The sequence below is a fragment of the Haliotis asinina genome, chromosome 2 (genome assembly GCF_037392515.1).
Source record: "Haliotis asinina isolate JCU_RB_2024 chromosome 2, JCU_Hal_asi_v2, whole genome shotgun sequence".
Classification (NCBI taxonomy): Eukaryota; Metazoa; Mollusca; class Gastropoda; order Lepetellida; family Haliotidae; genus Haliotis; species Haliotis asinina.
In genome coordinates this window covers 13818747-13839683 of record NC_090281.1, presented here as the reverse complement: position 1 = coordinate 13839683, position 20937 = coordinate 13818747, and the positions used below count along the sequence as shown (strand labels likewise).

Here is a 20937-nt window from a genome sequence, read left to right as displayed (position 1 = left end):
CTCGTCACTTTGCGAGAATGAGGTCTCCTGGTCATCATCGAATGCCTGGGCACTATCGTCCCACATATCATCCATAGGTATGTCTTCATCCATTAGTATTAAAAATATATTTCTTTTATATAACAATGTACGGCAGAAAATTAGATCCTTTCAGAAAATTGAGAGAGCCATTAGGTGCCAGAGCCGTGCGCCAGTCGGTGACCATCACCAACAATCCCAGCAAGATAGACCAGAATCAAACTCTGCTGGTTAGATTTCCAAACCTTGGTGAGAATGACCTCATTGTACCAGGCACTGTTCGACTGGCGTTCAATATCACGTTGACCTCCGACAACGACAAACGCGAGCTAGTGCGGAACGTGGGTCGAGCTATCATCAAGAAAACGACCGTCAAGATCAGCGGTAACGAGGTGCTGAGCATCGACGACAGCGACGTGTTTCACTGCTACAAGGATCTCTGGAAAAGCGAGGGAGAACGAGTCAATGATGTGTACCAGGGTATCAGCAAATCAACCCGGGCGCGCATAGGATACGTCTTCATGACAGACCAGAAAGACAAGCTATCGGACGGTGAAAAGGCCATCGCTCTAGCATACGGAAATCGATTCTGCGTGCCGCTCGACTTCGAGTTGCTCACAGGACACGCGCCGTTTTACCAGGCCGCGCTGGGTGATAGGCTCGAATACGAGCTCACGTTTAACGACTATAGCAAAGTAGTGCGTACGCCGAACGGTGACGAGGCCAGTTATGCCATAGACAACATCTCTCTGGAGTTCGACATGGTCACTAGCCCTGAGCTGGCCAGGCAGGTTCGAAGCCAGTACTCTGGGAAGATGGCTATCCTGTACGATCGCGTACTGAGACATAGATCAGTCGTGCGAGATAAGAGCGACACTGTGTGGAATATCAACCTGAACGTGCCGGCGCGATCGATGAAAGGTATCCTGGTCGTCCCCGTGGAGGATTACGAACCATTCCGGAGGGACAGCGAGAAGTTTTTCAACCCCGAGATTGAAAAGGTGGAAGTGACCATCGAGGGCGTGCCCAACCAGCTGTTCAGTCATGGTATGAGACCACACCAGCAGTGGGATGAGATAAAAAAGCTACCAGTGGGGGATTACATAACAAAGGACCTGGACCTCGGCTCCGTGCAGATCGGTGAATACCTGACCACCAAGTACGCCCTATGGTTGGACATGCGATCCACGGATGATGATAAACTGCACGGTAGCGGGCGCCGTATAGATAACGGCAGCGAAGGGATAACCATCCAGATTACTAAGAAGGCTCAACCCGCTGGTAAGTTGAAATTATATCTGTACGTTATTATGGACGCGCAACTTAATATAGACAATGGGAGATTCGTGCAAGCCATCTACTGATGGGGGAGACCCCCACACCCCCCGGGGGTACCCACAACTACCCACTGACCCACACTGCGCCATAGTGTGCGGGCAGACTGGCTGTGGGAAGACCGTTTTCGTCTTGGATATGTTGGAGGGTTACTACAAGGATGTGTTCGATAACATCGTTATCATGTGCCCTACTCTGAGCATGAATAAAACGTACGCGCGACCTTGGGTGATGACGGACCCGGACGTACACAAAATCGACCCTGGAACACGCCTGCAGGACTGGTTGAAAGCTCTTCACGAGAAATTTAAAGGGGAACCGACGCTGTTTATACTGGACGACTGCAGCGCTAATCGCGAGATAACAAAAAAGAGAGACATGCTATCGTACCTGGCCTTCTCCGGCCGGCATGCAAATCACAGCGTCTGGGTGCTAACGCAGAAGTTCAACTCGGTGTTGAAAGACCTCAGGGAGCAGACGCGATGGGTGGCCTTATTTCACTGCAAGGACAGGGATTCGTTCGAGGAGTGTTTGAGAGAGAACGATGTGATGAGTAAATTAGAACGGGAACGGGTGAAGAAACAGCTCGCTGAAACTAAACACGCTAAGCTCGTTCTAAAGACCGACCAACCAGTAGCATATATAGTATGCTAAGCAAAGCTAAGCAAAGCTAAGCAAAGCTAAGCAAAGCTAAGCAAAAGCTAAGCAAAGCTATGATATTTGAAGTATTTGTCGTGTGCAACTTAACCTTCATTTCTCTGTGTTTTGCCTGTATCGGGTATTATATAGTTAAAACTAAATCTTACTTGTTATATTATAAGATGGAGTGTGAGGAATTGCTCGAACAATTGTCGTTGGAGGGTTCCCCCACGCCGCCCGCAGGCCCCACTGATGACAAGCGAGAGAAACTGGTGGCGTTGGCTGTTGGCGGCAAAGCCAAACATTACTTTGGAGACTACACTCCGGATAAAATTAACAAAATGTCAGCCGAAGAAATCGATAAGCTGTACGCTAGATACGAGTCCCGGCTCGGAGCAGAAATGACAAAAACAATAGGATCGGCTATGACCCAGATATACACCGGTATTGTGTCATACTTCTTTCACATTCCACCAGAGCGCCGACTTTACCTGTGGGAGGACCTCGAGAAAGACCCTTTTATCGAACACGCCGTGAGCTCTATCAGCTGCGGGCTGTACCACAAATATGGTATGTTGTTGGCTCCAGTGACGGCGGCGATTATCACGGCAAAACATTGTCAATTTGAGAGAAAGAATAATAATAATAGTATAGATGGATGCTACACAGGACCCAGTGAGTCCCGAGGTGACGGTGGAGACCCCAGTGGGGGTACCCCCCACACCCCAAACAGTGAGTTCACAGGAACCAGTGACGGTGGAGACCACTTCAACAGTAACCAGACAGAAGAATCCTAAGAGAGTAGCTGCCGGTAAAAAACGGTGGTGTAACCAACATAAAGTGGCCAACCCCCGACTGTTGTTGGCTGTAGGTGTAACTGCTGCCTTGGCTATCTCGTGGTTATACGTGGGGTTACCCTCCCACAGTGAGCCACCACCCAACAGTGAGCCCCCCACGCCGCCGGCAGGCCCCACTATTGACCCGCATATCATGTTATAATTTTAATATTTTATATCATATACATAATGTCTGAGGGGAAAACGTTCGTCAACGACGCATACCACGCCACAGTGGTAGCCAGTCTAGCCGTAGGGTACGCTCGGTTGACTAAAATGGTGCTTAAACAACCAACTATCAAGCTAGATTTCAACCTGCAGGATATGGGTATGCTCATAATGAACCTTGGTATGGCGATGGCCACAAAAGACATCCTAGTAAAACAAGGAATAATACCTGATAATATAATGAAATAAATATAGGGATGGCCACGATAGCTATGATGGTCGGTGGGGCGTTAGTGAATGCCCTGGCATTTTCCGGGAGTAATTTCCTCTTCTCGAAACTACGAGATGATCACGCGGCTGAAATACAGGAAGAAAGGAAGCGACACGATCTCGCTACTGAGAAATTACAAAGGGCACAGGCTGAGTACGTTAAAAAACGCCTCCAGAGGATCGATTTTATTAACGAACAACTCAAGCGTGAAAACCATGCCATTAAAACATTCAACGATGTCGATGAAGCAATGAAAGAATACTATCTACTAACTGGTAAACAATTGGAACCGCTCAATAAACCCACACTCGCTCAGTACTACACACCATCCAAGGGACAAATGAATCGTGAACTGGGCTTCATAGTGTTGGGTATAGCAGCTACTGCGTTGGTTGCGAAGCAATTAAACTAAAATACCTTTATAAGTAAACATGAGACCCGCTCCATACCGATGCGAATACATACTTATGGGGAAGACCGAGGCCTGTGGTAGGAAATGCAGGAATCAGGGGTTCTGTTGTTTCCATATGGGAAGTCCTAACTACACGTGTTCTGTGTGTGGTATCGGGGTTAAAGGACACTACTGTCTATGTAAAGCTCACGGAGCGAACGTAGTCAGACATCAACTCATCTACGAGAATAAAAAAGACTACATAAAAGAACGTAGGCGACTGCTCAAGATAGACTCCAGTGTGTGAAAGAGTTACCTCCCCTTACTGTGAACCAATTAGACATTAGTTCTCTTAGGTGTAAACACGATGTCTACTGTAAGCGAGCTCAAGCGGGTCGCAAAACAGAGAGGTGTCATCGGGTATTCTCGAATGCGGAAGTCAGCATTGTTGAGATTACTAGGTTTAGAAGCCCCTCCTACAGTAAAACAATTAAAAGCTCAAGCAAAACAGCTTGGACACACGGGTTATTCAAACCTGGGGAGAGCCGGGTTAACCGCATTGTTATCACATGCCCCCGTAGCACGTCCCACTGTAAAACAACTGAAAGCCGAGGCACACGATTTGGGTTTAGGCGGGTATTCCCGTATGAGGAAACCACAGCTTTTAGAATTATTACGACAGAATAGAGCTATTGACCTACAGTTCGTGCGCACTGAGCACGCCGTAGGCAACTATTTGGGAGGTTGGCGCATGCACGTTGATAGAAACATAGACATTACAGATATCAAGCCTCTGATAGCTGATAAGGTGAACCAGGAACTAAATAATCTAGGAAGTATCAAGTTTCAGATCACAGTGAAAATGTCGCTCGATAAGCAGGTTGGGAGTACCACTGAGTATGTTCAACCTTACTTCCGAGGTCAACAAGAGGTCGTCACACATGCAGAGACCATTGACGCATCAATCGATACAAGTTTTCAGCAGATACGAGAATACCTAGAACGCTATACACACTTGGGGTCCGGGTGGGCTGTAGATAAAATCGATAATGTCTATCTAGACATAGCTAACTACGTGCCGTTCAGAGGCGGGTCATACCTAGCCTTGCCTCCCTACTATAGGAACAAACATGCCATAGTAAACGTTAAGAATAGAGGAAACGATTGCCTGAGGTTAGCTATCAGGTCAGCCTTATTTCCAGCTGGCACTCATTCAGATAGGTTTTCTAGCTATCCCCAAGACGATGGGCTCAACTGGGATGGTATAGATGAACCCACCCCCATATCCCAGATCACTAAAGTAGAAAAACAGAATAATCTGGCTATAAATGTCTTTGGGCACGAAGGTAACACAACAATAGTACACAGGGTCAGCACGGTGAAGGATTGCCAAGTTATCAATATATTCATGATCCAGCGAGGTGAAAAGTATCACTACACGTGGATAAAACATCTCAGCCGGTTGTTGCACGACCAGTCGAAACACGTTGGGGAAAAACACTTTTGTGTACGATGCCTACACGGTTTCAGTCGAGCTGATTTATTAGAATCCCACCGGGATGATTGTCAAGGTGTGGGGCAGACGGCCATACGAGTCGACATGCCTAAGGAAGGTGAAAATATCCTAAAATTCAGTAACCACAAGAACCAAATGTCTGTACCTTATATCATATACGCCGACTTCGAAGCCTTAGTTGTGGGTGGGGATTCCCACACAAGACACAAGAGCATAAAGCCTGTTCGTTTGGATACATTGTCGTCCGTTGTGACGGGGAAACGAAAGCTCCGGTAGTGTATAGGGGTCCTGACGCGGCTGAAAGGTTTCTAAAGTGTTTGCAGGAGGAAGAAAAAATTATTAGGAATGCATTGTATAGAATCGCTCCCATGCGTATGACCCGAGCCGACAGGCTAGCTCACGCTAGTAGCACTAACTGTCACGTGTGTGAATCACCACTTAACGGTGATTCGGTGAGAGATCACTGTCACATAACTGGTAAGTATAGAGGCGCCGCTCACAACGCGTGCAACCTCAAGCTTAAAATCAACCCTAAGACAATAAACATCCCCGTTGTCTTTCACAACTTGAGAGGGTACGACTCACACTTGATCATGCAGGCCATCGCGAAAATCGATGGTAATATAACGTGCATCCCCAACAACATGGAGAGATACATCTCCTTCAGCTTAAACGGACTTAGGTTCATTGACTCGTTTCAGTTCCTCCTGTCGTCACTCGACAGTCTGGTCAAGGCCAACAATACCTTCCCTATCACCGATCGATACACAGACGCCGAGACTAGACCCCTGCTTATGAGGAAGGGTGTGTACCCCTATGAGTACATGGATAGTTGGGCCAAGTTCACCGAGACCAGACTACCCCCTATTGACTGCTTTTATAGCAAGCTGAATGAGGCGTCCGTCTCACGAGATGATTACTCGCACGCGACTAACGTATGGAATAAACTGGGTTGTAAGAACCTGGGTGATTATCACGACCTGTACTTGAGGACAGATGTACTGCTGTTAGCCGACGTGTTTGAAACGTTTCGGCAGACATGTTTAAAGCAGTATAAACTCGACCCCGCATGGTATTACACCAGCCCAGGTCTGTCGTGGGACGCCTTGCTTAAAAAGACCGGAGTTAATTTGGAATTGCTCACAGATTACGACATGCACCTATTCATTGAGAAAGGCTTGCGAGGTGGGATTTCCATGGCATCCAAACGATACGCGAAAGCAAATAATCAATACGTGAAAGGTTACGATCCTAACAAACCAACCAATCACATTCTCTACCTCGACGCAAACAACCTGTACGGCTGGGCCATGAGTCAGTATCTACCTACAGGGGGATTCGAATGGGTACCCCACGTTGATGTTATGGAGGTTGCACCAGATTCGAACAAAGGTTATATCCTCGAGGTTGACTTAGAGTATCCCAAGGAATTACACACATCACACAACAGCTACCCCCTGGCCCCCGAACGTATGAGGGTTAACCCAGACTGGATGTCTGAGTACCAACATAACTTGTCAGGTGGGCGTGTGACAGACGTTGAAAAACTCGTGCCTAACTTAATGAATAAGACCAAGTACATCGTTCACTATCGCAACCTACAGCTGTACCTGTCGTTGGGTATGAGGCTGACCAAAATACACAGGGTGCTCATGTTCGACCAGAGTCCATGGATGGAGCCCTACATCAGAATGAACACAGACCTACGGAAAAAAGCCACCAGTGATTTTGAGAAAAATCTCTACAAGCTCATGAACAACTCGGTGTTTGGTAAGACTATGGAGAACCTGAGGAAACGCGTGACCGTGAAGCTGGTTCGGTCGAGTGAGGAAGACAAGCTCAGGAGATTGATAGCCAGTCCGGCATTCAACCGTAGTAAGATATTCACAGACAACCTGGTTGCCCTACACATGAAGAAAAGTCACATAAAATTCAACCGGCCTGTTTACGTGGGGATGAGCATCCTCGATTTATCCAAACACCTGATGTACGACTTTTACTACAACGAGCTCAAGAAACAGTACGGTGACAGGTGTGAAGTGCTGTACACTGACACGGATTCCCTGGAGATTCGAACCGAGGACGTGTACGAGGACATGAAAAAACACCTCGATTTATACGACACCAGCGACTACCCTAAGACCCATGCTATACACAGTACGGTAAATAAAAAGGTCCTAGGTAAGATGAAGGACGAGTGTGCTGGCACGCCCATAGCCGAGTACATAGGTTTGAGACCTAAGATGTACTCCATACTGAAAGCCGACAATAGTGAGATCCGGAAGGCTAAGGGGGTTAAGAAGTATGTGGTGAAACAACACATCAAACACGCCAGATTCAAGGAAGCCCTGTTCAAGACCCGTACCTTTAGACATAAAATGAACACACTTAGAAGTGATGGGCATAAGATATACGGACTGACTATAAACAAGACGTCCCTGTCGCCTATGGACACGAAACGTTGGATAGCTATTGATGGTATAAACACATACGCGTATGGACATGAAAACATTTGAGGCTATTTACTACAGCCCGCGTGGGTACTGGAAAGGAGCTAGCGCAGTAGATAAGCTAGCTAAACTAGCGCGAGTACCCCCGGAGGAAGCCAAAGCGTGGCTTGAAAAACAAGCCCTGTGGCAGGTCTATTTACCGGCACCACGCTACGTGCCTAGAAGGAGGTTCGGTATTAACATACCTAATAGCATTCACCAGGCAGACCTACTGTTCCTACCCCACGACAAGAGGTACAAGTATGCCTTAACCGTAGTGGATGTAGCCAGTCGTTACAAGGAAGCCGAACCCTTGACCACGAAAGATTCGGCCCAGGTAGCCAGAGGATTTGAACGCATATACAAACGCAGCCCACTGACGTGGCCAACAGAGCTGCAAGTTGACCCCGGACGGGAGTTCATGGGTGCCGTGTCACAACTGCTAGCCAAACACGATACAAAGGTCAGGCGTGGCACGGCCGGAGCCCATCGCAGCCAAGCCATAGTTGAGAGATTTAATAGGACTTTGGCTGAGCGCTTGTTCGGCTATCAGTATGCTAGGGAGATGACCACCCCTGGAAAACGATCGACTGAATGGGTCACGAGGTTACCCAAGGTGGTGTCGGCAATCAACCATGAAGTCACCCGTCTCACCGGTAAGAAACCGGCAGACGCTATCAAACTAAAATCAATAGTTGCAGAGTCGGCCGCTCCATTGCGTGGGAAGGAGAAACAAATACCAGATAGGGCCCTAGTGAGGTATCTATACCAGCCGGGGGAACACGAGGGCGATAGCCGTAAGCGAGCCACCGATCCTATATGGTCAGTCAAAACTTACAACATAGATAAAGTGGATATGAAAGCCGACGAACCTAACTTGTACTACTTGAGGGATGGGCCGGGTAGGGGATTTGTAAGAGAAGAATTATTGATCGTACCGTACGGCACAGTGTTACCTCCTACCAAGGCACAGTAATTACCGCCAACTTTTTTGTAGTAGGGGTAATAGTAGCAAGAGCTAATGGCCCAACCAAAGCCTTATTTAGTAAATAAGGCTTTGTAGAGACTTTTCTTGAAAGTGGTCCAGAACTATCATTCCCTATACTACTTCTGGTCTAGACGTGTTCGACCCGTACACTTATGGACAGCATTTGGTGAAGAGAATACCTTTTCCTTAAACTGGACTTCATACAAATGAACAGCAAATTCTGTCAAGATCCTTCAAGAACTGGTTTGATGTAGATAGTGTATTGTGTTCAGGAGACCATTTATTAACTTGACTTGACACAGACAGCATACAGAAAACCCCTTTTTAAACTGGCCCTAGATTTTCAAAGCTCTCTTAGCATTAAGACACTTGAAAGTACCATACAAAAACACTAACTTACGACTATCTTAACGCTAAGTGAGCTTAAAAAGTCATGGCCCTGGACTCCACATTCCAGGAACAACATATGCTGTAGAGGTATACCCATACTCCACACTTGTGGGAACAAGATGTAGCAAGAACAGACCTAGTTTCAACCAGACTCTCCAAAGGCAGACAACACACTTGACAGACAGGACATGTTCCCACCTGAAGGGCACACTTGTTGAGGCTCATCTGTGTCGAACAGATCAGGTCCTGGTAGTCTGGACTCGGTTTCATGTAGCTGCCCAAAGCTCGTGACTTCACATCCTCAGACATGGACGCTGCCTTTAGCTCAAGGTTTTCAATTTTTCTGATAAACATCAGATAAGAAATACATGAAGTATAAACCAAGAAGATCAAGAATACAATAAGCCAGAGAAATACCAAAATGACAAAAATGAACTTCTAAAACACCTCTGTCATTATGTGGGATGAGCTTCCCCCAAAGTCATTACAACAAGGGTACTTTCTTGGCTCTGGCCTATGTATCCATCTGAAAGTCTCCATAGACTGTGTTCCCTGTTCCCTGATGGACTCAAATACTTCTCCCCAATCGTTCCTCTCCCCACCCTTACTCTCACCAAGGTGAGTGTAAACAATGTCTGTGGTCTACTGCTCTACTTTCAACTCCCCTACCCCAATTTTACATACACATACTTGTCTGCAGCATCCTTGTCCATCTTCAACTTCCCCAGCAAAGCATCCCACCTCACACTTTCCTCCTCCAGTCTGTAACAGAGACAAGTGTTATGCTGAACAAGCACCAGTCTAAGTAAACTTTGGCTTGCATTAATTACTTGCTGTACTGAATCTAACATCCCAGACAGTATTGTTGGAAATAGAAAAAAGAATGGTTGCAGTCTGTTACTCTGTATCCTTAATATTTACCTGTAAAGATCCAGGGTAAAAAAGGTCTTCAGCAACCCCTGCTTGCCATAAAAGGCAACTATGCTTGTCGTAAGAAACAACTAGCAGGATCGGGTGGTCAGGCTCGCTGACTTGGTTGACACATGTCATCGGTTCCCAATTAAGCAGTTTGATGCTCATGCTGTTGACCACTGCATTCTCTGGTCCAGACTCGATTATTTACAGACCACCCATAAAATAATGCACATTGGCCTAACTGGACGTTCAGTTGGATGCATAATAGGATATCCAGAAAAGCATGTTTACTTGTAAAATCGGGCAAGAAAAGTACGAACAGCTGCTAAAATCAATAGATCAGACCATAGAAATAGTCATTCAGCCATATATATATGCTCAATATAACTGGTTTACTGGTATTTACCGGTTCTGATATGACAATGATACTTATGCGACACGCTGATCGAAAAGCAGCATTTTGACAAGCATTCGGCAAATTTTGTAGTACCCGGAAATCTTTGGATATTTCCGTTTTTCACGTCATGTGAATGTTGTAAAATGGTGACCCCCCAACAACAAACAATTTATTGTGGTGCCCAATACAAGGGCAAAGGCTTGAGTATGGTAGCATTTGGGGTTATAAAGTGCATGGTAAATGGAAGTATTTATAAGAGTCATGGTTAAAAGTTTTTATTAAAGCTTACTAAAATATAATGATTTAGTTGTGTTTCTGCTTTATAAATCAATCATTAACTTGACTGTAAGCAGTTGTTTGTTTTAAGAAACTCTTGTTTTAAGAAACTCAATATATCTCAAGATGAAAATTCTCTGCAATACCCATCCCTACTCAGCCAGGTATGACAACAGACCATGGGCTCACCCGACACGAAATGCATCTGCTGCTTACATGCACAAAGGGTCATCTCAAAGATATTTTATACTTTTTGGAGTGTGTTGACTATGTCTCATCTATTGAGATTATTGACAGTAATTTAGTAGAAGGCTTTGAGTGACCTTCGGCCCTCCAAGCAAACACAAGAGTGCCAAACGGAGTTAACCAATCAGACAAAGGCTACTATTTTGGGTTCAGCGGGACTTAAAAATGATTTTTGAATTTTCTCTTCCCTGGTCGTTGACACTAATCACTCAATAAACAAAAATCTGTACTAAACAGACATTTGACCTGCAGTATATATGCATGGGGTCTTTGATGACATGGTTACTGTTAGGTTATTTTTTGGCAAGATGACATCTTTGAAAATTGACAGAAGAAACACACTGATCACTTTTCAACGATCTCCACACTCAGAAGCCACCATGCTGAAAACAGCTATTGGAATCTTTGGAGTTTTCGAGCAGCAGCATGTGTGAATATAAACTTCCTCAAATTAGTAAACAGTACTGATTGGTCAATTCAAAAGGTTAGCAGACTCAACCTTCTACTGGGGTTTATAAAACTCAGTTTAGCAGTGTATGTAACTAATAATACTGTGTCTAAGTTTACTTAGACTGGATTAACACTTACTGGGGCTTCCAATGTTCCATCTTTACATATACATTGCAGGAGACAACTCCATCATATTATTGATTGCAGAGACAATGCTGCTTCACAAACCATCTTGCACGTAACGACTTGTTTTCTTTGCAGCCAAAGGACCTCTGACTGTCCTACCTGGTTAGTGGTGTTGAATTTAATTGAAACAATCAAAGACTGATCACATTTCTCAACATCGAACACAAACGATTTTGTAACTACTCTTACAGTCTCTGAAACATTTCACAATGGAACATATCTTCAAAGTTGTCCATCTGAAAACTTGTTTAATTTTTAGAAAACTCAGTTTACTAACTGAAAAATCATCACTGAATGTTTCTTGAAGATTCCCAGAAGTGTATGTTCGTGATATGTTAGTCATCAATATAAAGTAGCAAGATGCATCATGTTAAACATATGTGCAATAACAACCTGGAGAAGAAAGCCTGGAAAATGACGCCTACCAACTTTTTGTCGATGATGAAGTTGGCATGAAGAACTGTGAGATTTCAACCAATCCTCAAATAATGCCATATTTTCTCCAGGACAAACAGTGGCAATATTACCACAACATAGTGTATAACAAATACATTCATCACTCTACAACTGAAAATCGAAACAACTGGGATACAACGAGATGTGTCAAGTCACCATCAACCAAGCGAGCTTGACTAATTCTGTTAGTCGCCCCTAGCAACTAGCATGGGTTGCTGAAGACCAATTCTAATACAGACCTTCACATGGAAAGAAAGAAAGAAAGAAAGAAAGAAAGAAAGAAAGAAAGAAAGAAAGAAAGAAAGAAAGAAAAGAAAAGAAAAGAAAACTGTAACCAAGATAGAAAATATTCCGGAATTGCCATTTGCTACAATACTATCTAGATACGTATAAAAATTCTGCTGTAAAGACAGAATACAGAGACAAGGCTGTAATGAAAACACTGGTGCAAATACCACACACATTACAAATATGGGTCACAAAAGTGAATATTTATTTATGAATCCTTTATGTTTATTGTCAAAGAATTTGAATGACAAACCTGCCATGTAATTGATAATTTTGAAGCACTTCAGTGTTCATTTTGTGAAACAAATACATTGCAACAATGCTGCATATAGGCTTTTGACAGTGGCCTTCGCAAGATGACACAACTTACGCTTACGCACTGACTGTATACATTCCATTTTCCACCTCTCTCATTAATAAATAACAAGACAAGTTCAAAGTAAGAAACACTCTTTTCATGCTAAATGTTCAATTATAGTAAACACAAATACTGAAGTGAATTCATGAAGGGACACTGTTCAAATCATCAAATACAGAATCATCACAGCCCTATGCACAACACACTGTAAAGTACTCACCTGTTCATGTTACGTTCAATTGCTGCTATATTGGCATTAAAATCTTCATTCAGAGGATTGGGGAGTTGCCTGGAAGTTAAAGACACACAGAAAGGATCTGTTCAATTTCTGATTGAATCAATATCATCTGCATACTTTGTCTAACAGAAGAAACTTGCTGATTTCATTAAGCCTGTGTTGGAAACGTGCAATAAACTCACTACCACTAGTGAAATTAAATACTAGTACTCAAGCGTTTAACCCTAACCCACAAACATGGGGGTTCCAGGGACCCCGAATTATTAGTTTCAGGGGTCTTTGGAGGCAACATGAGGTTCCTGTGAAGTAACGGTGTAGAAAACTGGGTTTTGACACTTTCTTTACAGCCTGGAATGAATCATTGATGATGTGGAACAGTGGAATATGTGAAATGATGCACATAACTGCTGTGAAAGAAACAACAAAACACTGAGCAAAATCGTAGATGTTTTATAGGTACAGTCAATATTATTGTGCCTCCATCGGTGAATTATTTTCCTGTGACCATTCTCCACATTTGTGCATACTGGACCCTCCTTAGTCCAAAATTCTAAATAACTTTCACTGTGTACTGAAATGTAAATGTCAGTAATTATTTCAATTAAAGAAACTATGTTTTCTGTCAAGCGATTGGCACAATGAATATTTCTGTGAATCCCACAGAATGTGATATGTCTTTTCTGCATCCATTTTATGCTTTTGTGCACTGAATGCACATTTCTGCATTGCACAAACATTTACATACTTTTGTAACACATTCACTTCAAGCAATCAAAACATTATAACCTAAAATCTCACTAAAGTGAGCGTTAGTTTGATGCCACTTTTCGCAATATTCCAGGAATATCACAGCAGGAGACACCAGCAATGGGCTTCACACATTGTACCCATGTGAGGAATCAAACCTGTTTTCAACGTGATGAATGAACGCTTTAACCATTAGGCAACCCTGCCCCCAGAAAAACTTCACTAAAACCAAAAACTGACATAAAGTGAGTTTGGTTAATGCTCTTTTGACGTCACATCATGCAGGCCTTAGACACTTACCATTAATGTGGAACTCATGAACAGTGGTACTACAAAGAGAGGAACAAAATCAAGGGGAATACAAAACATGTAGGTAGGCTGGAACACTCACTGTTTTTTAGAGCAGGCATCTTTAAACAGATCCTCATCCTGGAGTCGGGAGATCACCTCATTGCCGCCTTCCTCAGCTGCCGACAGAGTTGGTGAGTGTGTTTATGTGAGCAAGTGAGATTGTGTGTGGGTGAATGAAAGAGTTTGTGTGAGTGAGTGAGTTTGTAAATGACCCTTTGCGAGTGAGTTGGTGTCTTTGTGAGTTAGTTTGAGTGTTGGTGTGTATGCGAGTAAGTTTGAGTGAGTTGGTTTGTGTGAGTACTGATTGTGAGTGAGTTTGTGAGTGACTGAGTGAGTGAATGAGTGGGATAATGCATGAGAAGCAAGAGCTTGAATCACTGTCAAAAGAGTCAGTGACTGAAAATGGTCTTGCATTGTTCTTACTTAGCAATATTCCAGTAATTATCCAAGCTGAGGTCATCAAAAATGGGATTTACACATTTAGACCTCTCTAGCACTGCACTTGTTTTCTGGTCATTCTTAAATGCCCATCTCATTGTCAAATGTCAATTGGTACTGAAAAATACCCATCACCTTTAGTGCAGTCTTCCAAAATGCACAATGTCAACCTCTCCAATTCAGAAAGTATACTCCAGACATCCAGTATGCATATATTTCCCAAACAATCCTTCATTTATCAGATAATAAGTTATAAACTGACATCCCAGATTAATGAGAGCTGTACTTTCCAGGAGTGAGTTAGTGAGTATGGTTTTACCACTTTTAGCAATATATTCCAGCAGAGACCATATAATAGAGGGACGGTCCTCAAGCCAATGCGCGAAACCATCCGCGTTACGGCTTGTACTGCGCAGCCTATCCGGAAGCTTCGAGGAACGTGTGTTCACCTCAGTCATAGATTTTGCGTATTTTCATAACAAAGGTAAGATTTAGTTTTTCTCATTTATTCTCATGTACATACATATATTTGTAAGAGTGCATCTGAGGTTTTTAGTGGTGCTAAAGCGTATACATGTCTTTGTATTTGATGAATGCTCTCATGTGTGATCGTTGGTCTGTGAGGGCAATGGCGGCGGTGCAAAATCGGCGAAAGTCCCGATTTTGATTTTCAAGAGTGAGTGAGTGAGTGAGTGAGTTTGGTTTTACGCCGCTTTTAGCAATATTCCAGCGATATCACGGCGGGGGACACCAGAAAATGGGCCTCACACATTGTACCCATGTGGGGAATCGAACCCGGGTCGTCGGCGTGACGAGCGAACGCTTTAACCACTAGACTACCCCACCGCCCCTGATTTTCAAGAACAGCTACTAATTTTCAATACCAATCCTTAGTTACCGGGGTGTAATAAAAGCAGATTAGATAAAGTTTGGTTTAGTGGAATTTATAAATCTGTGGAGGACGTGTAATTCCTTATTTTGACTCCTGCAATACGACGAAATGTGAATGTTTTCTGAAATATTTACTCCACAACACTTAATTTCCGCACGCTTTCACAATAACAGCTTACTACTAGCATTTTTAAAATAAGTATGTGAACATTTATGGCGAATTCCTCTTTTGCTTGGTACTAAATTTATATGGCTATGATCGGTAGTTTACTTTTTATGATTTTTTACGTAAACCCGCATTTGCATCATGTACTGCACATTTCAGATACCATGTAGCAGACGACACAACATTAATTTTGTTTGTTAATATGACCCGAATATATGTTTAATCCATTCTTCAAAAGTCTCATGCACTTATGGGTTGTAAATAATTGTACATATTTCCATTTTTGTTCATTGTGATGATTATGCTTGTAGCAAATATCCTTCTTTTTCATGAAATAATACATTTTTCTGTTTTGATCATTTTTCTTCTTAATGAAGTTTAATTTTGATTTAAAGTACCTTATTCAATCATTACACCAATCATAGCATAAACTTATTATTTTGTCTTGTAGATGCCCAGGAAAAAGAAAGTTCAATGAACAGTTCTTGATTGCAGGTAAGTAATAATGGAAGTAATATTCAAAATGGTGTCTCTGTTAACTAAGGGTGCACACCAAAGAAATCATTTCATTGGATGAAAAACTGTTGATAAAAAGTTGATAATTTGTAGTTATTGGTATTTATTTATTCTATAGGTGTTTGTATTATCCGTTATCTGCAGAAAAAAAGTTTGAAATATTTTGCTCCTTTTCTTATGTAAGGAAAGATACAGTGTTAATTAAGTGCAATATTCCCATCTTGAGAGTAAGTAAACAGATCTTGTTTGAAAGAGCATTGACAACCAGCTATCATATAATTTCAACAAGTATTTAGAGCATTGAATTCATGTTATTATTTCTTTAATATCAAATTTGTTCCTCTCCTTTTTTCAGTTCAATAGATGTACCGTGTGACAAACAGTGGAAGTCATTCTTCATTGACCTCACTGATGAACGCACAGACACCCCATGCCAGCAGGAACAGACAGATTATGATGGCTGTTCTGCCATTAATTCTGCGGTTTAGCAAAAACTGGGTGAAGATGTGAATAAGTCTGTGATGGCTGCTGACTTTTTCTATACAGGTGTGCATACTCTAAATATAATCTTCCTGTATGCACATCTGATGATATATGATCCAAAGTACCTCTCGAGTGTTTGATAATGAGCTTCAATGGCAAAACCCATTGAACACACAGTCTAACTGTATTGTCACAATAACTATGAAATAAAGAAATTGACTGTCCAGATAACTTGGTTTTGTCTTCAACTATAAAATCGTTTGTGACATGGGAATCTCTACTAAGGGCTTTTAGTTTGAATCAGATCATGACCAAGTATTGAACCTGACTGTGATGCATCCATCATAGGGTTGCAAATACACTATCTTTCAGGCATCCATCATTTGAACATCACTTGCAAGACGCAAGACCTTTGAACTGTGTTTTTCATCGGGTTTGAAACTGTGGTTTGATTGTTATTCTCTTAAAGATATCCGTGGACAAAGTTGTGTACAGATTTGATATTTTTCATTTACAATATCATGTTTTAATATTTTTAAAAATTAGTGTATTCTTTAGTGTTAGTCTCAATTTCAAACAGCTGACATTCATATTTGTTTTTAACGAAAGCTTGAAAGAATATTATCTAAATAGTTGTATTTAGCAATACATATACATTTATTGTTCTTTTATAAAACATATAACATCACAATCACACCTGCACAGTCCCAGTCAGTTGCAATTCCGGTATTTTCGGAAAGGTATGTGACAAAGTTTTCATGGTAAGTGTCATGATAAAATTAAAGTTATGAACCCTATGAAAATAATTAATTTCATTGGGTGGTGTGTTTGGGGGGATGCCTCACGATCTTTATATCATGACAAGTTCAAGTTCTCAAGTCATTGCTTCATTCCCTCTCAATCTACTGTGAAAGAAACGGTCAAATGGTCACAAAATCAACTATACGCGGTTACTGTACGTAATGTTGTACATTGACGTTTGTGAAAATGGTCCTCGTGGTTTTAGTAGTTCTGAGTAGCTTTCCTTTGCAAAAAAAAAACATATTATAATGTGCCTCTGTCTCCGTACGGCTCCGAAAGCGTTATCACTGTCAGCCCCAAACTGGCATTCAAACAAACATTACTATAACGTTAGTGGATAACGTGTAATCGTGTTTCGTTTCGACTATCAGCTTCATAAAGTTACGCAAATTAATATGAAATCAAAATCAGAGACTAATAGCGTCTTTTAGTGAACCACGAACCAGTGGCAACGGATACTTAAAACAAAATCTAGAGGTTATGTGATGAAGTTCAGCTAACATCGGGGATATTGACAACAGTACTGTTACGTGACTGGCCTAAAACGGCACGGATTTCGCGAACGATACACATTTTCAGCGATTTTGTCAGTTGACATGTGCGACAGTTGAAAAGTTGACATCTTCTGAGAGACAAGATAGAGATTACAATTATTGTAATCAGTTTATTGGAGCTGTTCATGTAATCTTTGACTGTCAGTCGCAGCCGGTGAAATCCAGCTAAGGAATTAACTCTCGGTCCGGATATTACGCAATATTGTTTACGTGGTTACCAGAGTGTTCATTTGCGAATGTCTGCGCATCTGCTGCGCATGTGTTCTGGTAACCGGAAGTTAGCAGCAGGGTGTCGATGTGTATCAGTTACATGCCAGACCGTAGCGCTGATGTTTAATGATGAACTGTTGGAGAGGGCCGTCCCTCTATTATATGGTCTCTGATTCCAGCAACACCACGGTGGGGAACACCAGAAATGAGCTTCACACATTGTACCTTTTGGGGGAAATGAACCTTGGCCTTTGGCCTGACAAGCAAATGCTTTAACCACTGGACTACCTCACCAACCCATAACAGGAAATGAAGAAAAGATGAAGTATACAAACCGTTAACTCGAAACTTGTCAAACCAGTCTTCACCTTTGAACTCTTTTGCTAAAGTATCTATTGTGTACTGAAATGAGAGGACAACAGTAACATTCAGTAAGACACTACACTGATGGCAACTTAAGTAACAAAAACTAATGATTTCACAAAAACAAGACCTGTTGGTACATGTGTCTTCCCACCAGGCATTTACCTAGGCTACAAACTAGCAAATGGCAAATTTGAAAAAATATGATGAAATTTTCCAAAAGTTTTTTGATTTTAAATTTGTGAACATTCTGAGAAATTAGGATATTGTTTTACCTTAAATGTGATTGTTTTACCAATTAGTGTAACGGAAATCAGAGCTTAAAGGTCACATGCAACCAAAAAACGAAACATAATTAAAACACATTTATCACTTATTCATGACATATAATATACATTGCTGCTTTTAAAAAAACAAATAAACCCAATTATAAGCGTACAATCGCGATTCAAAAGTGCAATATTTTGTACCCCTAAAACGAAGCCCTCGGGAGACCGAACCCAGTCATAGCGGGTGGATATGCACTCAAGTGTAACGATGGCTTCCGATTGGCTGTTTCATTTGCTGATATGCTGAGGGTTCATTGTGTGTACAGAAAGATGATCTGTTTGATGGGCATTTTATAAGTATAGCCAGTCACAAGAAAGTAAGGTTCTTTACGGATAACAACTTCTTTTTGTGTACTTGATGCGTCGTTTCAATATGGATTCGTATACTGTTGTCAAACAAAATTATATACACTAAAAGAAGTCGGTATCCGAAAAGAATGTATATAGAGATGTTGGGTTTGGAAAATATCTGTTCTCTGAATTTGCGTTCAATACAATCAAAAATCATGTCTGTAAAGATGGTAAACTACTGGGTGGCTGGAATCTGTCATTCGTCCAAGTACAAAGCAGGACTTAAAACTGACAAGAGTTTGCACCAGTTTCCGTCAGATACAGTCATCCGAAAAAAAAATGAATGTAGTATGTTTACAACCCACAGACATAAAAACATGTCATGTGTATCATACGTGCCTAATTACATAACGTGGCAGACACGGGACTCGGGTGCACGAGTCATAAATCAACATATTTTCTTTATGTCGTATAGTCTGATAGGTGTTAAGTTTAAATTGCATGTGGTCAGTGATTGAAGCTGTGTATTGCATGTTGTCTTTAGCAGACAGGCAGCTGTGAATAAACCAGACACTGAGCTTTCTCTGTGACAGAGACTGCTTACCACAATCAACAAGTTGTTTTTACGTAACAAGTAGATTTATGTCTCAGACGCTGGGCATGCATGTTGTTTCAAGCTCCACGAGCCTATTCACTGTGCATGCATTATGGATGCAGCGCAGCGCAGCTGTTGAAACCAGTTTTCCCCCCAGCGCTGGGGGGGAATTTAGTGAAACGTTTGAACTCAGATTTCGCGGAATTTTTTTCATCACGTTTTTTTCAACTTTATAGGTTGAATTGGCATTTTTTATGATTTGTTTCGGTAAGTGCACACCGAGAGGTACCAGAATCTGCAAAGTTGTATTTTACGTTGCATGTGACCTTTAATTGCCAAGTAATGTTATGAAAGATGTCTAAATTGTTTCTATATTCTGTATTGTTATGATACAAGCAAACCTGAAGACAATAAAGACAAGAGTGTTTTCTGTCTCTTTCTAAGTTCTCAAAAGTAGACATGGTCAGACTGAAATTATATTATAACCATTATAATAATACAAGAAGAGGAAAAACGCTTTATTCGCATTAATAAAATGCTTGAAATAACTTCATGATATACAGTATCGACATGGATCAAATGCTAATACATTGTATGTTCAAATAATGAGAAAATCTAGCGATGGTGTCAACCAAGGGGCACAACCTTGTTATCATTTGTCCCTTCCTTGGCATCCCAAGAGCGAGTGAGTGAATTTACTTTTAAGCTGCTTTTAGCAATATTCCAGCAATATCATGGAATGGGACACCAGAAATGGTCTTCACACATTGTATCCATGTGGGGAATGAAATCAAGTGTCCCTAGAAATCCCATAACCCCAAGGCTACCCAACCTCACCTGGTATCCCAAGAGGAGCGAGTGAGTGAGTTTAGTTTTACGCCGCACTCAGCAATATTCCAGCTATATCGCGGCAGTCTGTAAATAATCGAGTCTGGACCAGACAATCCAGTGACCAACATGAGCATCGATCTGCGCAATTGGGAACCGATGACATGTCAACCAGGTCAGTGAGTCTGACCACCCGATCCTGTTAGTCGCATTCTTACGACAAGCATAGTTGCCTTTTATGACAAGCATGGATTGATGAAGGCCTATTCTACCCAGGGACCTTCACGGGTCCCAAGAGGAAGATATGACTGGCAGTTTACCTGAAGACAGAGTCGTGTTAGTTTTGTAAGTCGATCTTCTTTTGACAATTCCTTTTCCACCATCCTGTGCAAATCTGTAAGAATAATTCACTGTGGTAAGGAAATCAACTGAATATTCAAATGAGGTGCTTTCCCAAGACCTTGAGTGTGTGATTCGGGACTTATGCAGCCTCTAGAAATATTCCAGCGAAATGGCTTCACAT

At 42.1% G+C, this 20937-nt stretch overlaps 1 protein-coding gene across 2 annotated transcripts in view; it reads right to left on the bottom strand.

Moving 5' to 3' along the window:
* Positions 1-20937, bottom strand: part of LOC137273272 (uncharacterized) — a 30837-nt gene that overhangs the window by 7197 nt on the left and 2703 nt on the right. For both annotated transcript variants that reach the window (XM_067805814.1, XM_067805816.1), the window contains exons 3-8: positions 20735-20808; positions 18344-18410; positions 13990-14065; positions 12834-12902; positions 9732-9803; positions 9240-9384 (exon numbers count right to left, since the gene is read on the bottom strand). In XM_067805814.1, the coding sequence (XP_067661915.1) occupies positions 9240-9384; positions 9732-9803; positions 12834-12902; positions 13990-14065; positions 18344-18410; positions 20735-20808 (503 nt within the window). The remainder of the gene's footprint in view (positions 1-9239; positions 9385-9731; positions 9804-12833; positions 12903-13989; positions 14066-18343; positions 18411-20734; positions 20809-20937) is intronic.